The sequence below is a fragment of the Hylobates moloch genome, unplaced genomic scaffold (genome assembly GCF_009828535.3).
Source record: "Hylobates moloch isolate HMO894 unplaced genomic scaffold, HMol_V3 SCAFFOLD_8792, whole genome shotgun sequence".
Lineage (NCBI taxonomy): Eukaryota > Metazoa > Chordata > Mammalia > Primates > Hylobatidae > Hylobates > Hylobates moloch.
The window spans coordinates 1-2,872 of record NW_026661067.1 but is presented as its reverse complement, the minus strand read 5'-3'; the positions used below and the strand labels follow the sequence as shown (position 1 = coordinate 2,872).

The 2,872-nt window shown below is 65.1% G+C and overlaps 1 protein-coding gene across 1 annotated transcript; it reads left to right on the top strand.

The window, feature by feature from the left end:
* Nucleotides 1-1,509: 1,509 nt before the first annotated feature.
* LOC116810221 (uncharacterized) lies at nucleotides 1,510-2,853 on the top strand (the record flags this gene model as incomplete). Its single annotated transcript, XM_058435323.1, has 1 exon — nucleotides 1,510-2,853. A coding segment is annotated over one exon (885 nt), but the record flags the coding sequence as incomplete, so codon positions are not given.
* Nucleotides 2,854-2,872: the final 19 nt, after the last annotated feature.

Below are 2,872 nucleotides of genomic sequence, written 5' to 3'. Positions count from 1 at the left end.
GACCTGTCCTGGCCCTGGCCCTTCCCTGCTTGAGACCTTGCCCTGGTTCTCCCCTGGCCCTGGCCCTACCCTGGCCTTGCACTGTTCTGGCCCTTTCCCTGACTCTGGTCCCGTCACTGGCCTAGCCCCAGCCCTGTTGCTGGTCTTACCATGGCCCAGACCCTGCCTTGGCCCTGCCCCGACACTGTCCTGGACACTGGCTGTGCCAAGAACCTGCACTGTCCTTGCCCTTGTTTTGCCCCTGCCCCGAACCTGGTCCTGCCCTGGCTGTTCCCTGGCCCTGCCCAGGTCTTGGCCCTATGGTTTCCTGGCCCTGCCTTGCCTGCCATGGCCCTGCCTTGGCCCTAGCCTGGCTTTGACCCTGCCCTGGCCCTATCTTGGCCTTCACCCTAGCCTCACCTGGGCACTGTGTTGGACCTGGCCATAGCACAGACCTGGTTGTGGCCCTGACCCTGGCCCTTCCATGGCCCTGTCCCAGACCCTAGCCCTGCCAGGTACCTGTCCTGTCCCTGCTCTGGGCCTGGCTTTGTCCCTGGTTCTTAGATGACCCTGGCCCTGCCCCTGCCCTTGCCCTTGCCTTGGCACTGGCCTTGGACATGTCCGTGGTCCTAACCCTGGCCCTGCCCTGGAGCTGCCACTGCCTTGGCCCTGCCCTGGCTCTGGCCCTGCCCCGGCCCTGGCCCGGCCCCGGCCCCCACCATAGACCTGTGCTGGTTGGTCATGCCCTGACTTAACCCTGTGCTACCCCGGGCCTGGTCCACCCTGTCCTGGCCCTGCCCTGACCCTCACACTGGCCCTAGCACGGTCCTGGTCCTATCTGTGGCCTTGGCCCAGCATTGACTCCTGACCCTGGTCCTGCCATGGCCCTGTCCCTCCCCTGGCTCTGTCCTGGTCTTGTGCTGACCCTGACCCAGACCTTGGCCCTGCCCCAGCCTTGTCCTAGACCTGGCCATGGCCCTGCCTCTGCCCTGGACCGGCGTTGGCACTGGCATGGACCCTGGCCCTGTCCCTTCGCTACTTACGGCCATACCCTGGCCCAGCCCTGGTCTTGACCCTGTCCTGGTCCTAATTTGGCCTGGCTCTACCCTGGCATGCCATTCTGGCCCTAGCCCTGAACCTGTCCCTGTCCCTGTCCTGGCCCTAGCCCCGTTGCTGGTCCTGCCATGGCCCTTTTCCTGTCATTGCCCTTTCCTGGTCCTGGCCCTGGCCCTGCCCGAGCCCTGCTCTGGCCCTGGTCTGAACCCTGGCCCTGCAATGGACCTGCCTTGGCCCTGCCCAGACCCTGGCTCTAGCCCCACCTCTGCCCTGGCCATACCCTTGCCCTGGCCTGGACCCTGGTCCTGGTCCTTGTCCTGCCCCAGCCGTGGCCCTGGCCCTGCCCTGCCTGTGCCCTGTTCTATCCTGGGCTGGCCCTGCCATGGCCTGGTCTTGCCATTGCCGTGCCCTAGCCTGCCCTGCTTGTGCCCTAGATCTGCCCCGGCCTTTGTCCCATATGGGTTGTAGCCTTGACTTAGCCCTCGACCTTCCCTGACCTTGCCTCAGCCTTGGCACTACACTAGCCTTGCCTTGGCATTTGCCCTACTCTCTCTATGGCCTGGCTCTGGCCCTGCCTTGCACAGGCCATGCTCTGCCCTGCGTATCCCAGCCTGGGCCCAGCCCTGGTCTTACCATATTCCTGGCCCCAACCGTACCCTTGTTCTGGCCCTGACCTTGCCCTGGCCCTCTCCTGGCCCTTCCTTGGTCGTGCCCTGCCCTTCCATGCCCTGGCCTTGCCCTCACCCTGCATTGGCCCTGCACTGTTCCTGCCCTGCCCTGGCACTGTCTTGGCCCTGGCCCTGCCTTCTCCCTGGCCTTGCCCTTGCCCTGCCCTTGCCTGACTCCAGGCCTACCGAGTCCATGAAATGGACCTGGACCTGGCTTGCCATCCTCTGTCCTGGCCCTATATTGTCCCCACCATGCTCTGGTCCAGTGCTTGCCCTGGCCCTGTTGCTAGTCTTGCCACTGCTATGGCCCTGCCCTGTTTTTGGCCATGCCCTGTGCCACCCTAGCCCTGCCCTGCCTTGGCCTTGGCCCTACCATGGCCTTCTCCTACCCAGGCCTGGCCCTACCCTGGTCTTTTCTACCCTGGCCTTGCTCTTCCCTGGTCTTTCCCTGCCCTGGCCTTGCCCTGCCCTGGTCTTGCCCTGCCCTGGCCTTGCCCTGGCCTTGGCTTTGCCTTGTCCTAGTCTTGGTTCTGCCCTGGCCCTGCCCTTGCTCTGGATCTTCTCTGGTTCTGCCTTCTCCCTGGCCCTGCCCTTGCTCTGGCCCTGTCCCTGGCCCAGCCTTGACCCTGGCCCTGGCCCTGACAATTCCCAGGCCCTGCCCTGGCCCTGCCTTGGCCCTGTGCTATCTTAGTCCTGTCCTGGCCCTGAACTTGCCCTGGCCCTACCCTCACCCTACGCTGGCCCTGCCCTACCCTGGCCTTGCCCATCCCTGGCCCTGCCTTTGGCCTGCCCTGGCTCTGGTTCTGCCCTGGCCTTGCCCTTGCCCTGCACCCTCCCTGGCCATGTTTTTTCCATGGTCCTTCTCTGGCCTTGCCCTTGTCCTGTCCCCTTTCTGATCCTGCCGTGTTTCTGGCCCTGCCCTGTCCATGTCCTGGACCTGGCTCTGGCCCTGGACCTCCCTGTCCCTGCCCTGCCATACCCTGGCCTGTTCCTTGCTCTACACTGACCCTGCCCTGCCTTGGCCCTGTGCTACCCTAGCCCTGCCCTTGCCTTCTGCTGGCCCTGATCCTGCCATGGCCCTTGCCCTGCCATGTCCCTGCCCTGGCCCTGGTTCTGCCCTGCTTCTGGCCCTGGCCTTGGTCCTGTCATGTCCCTGGCTGTGACCCTGC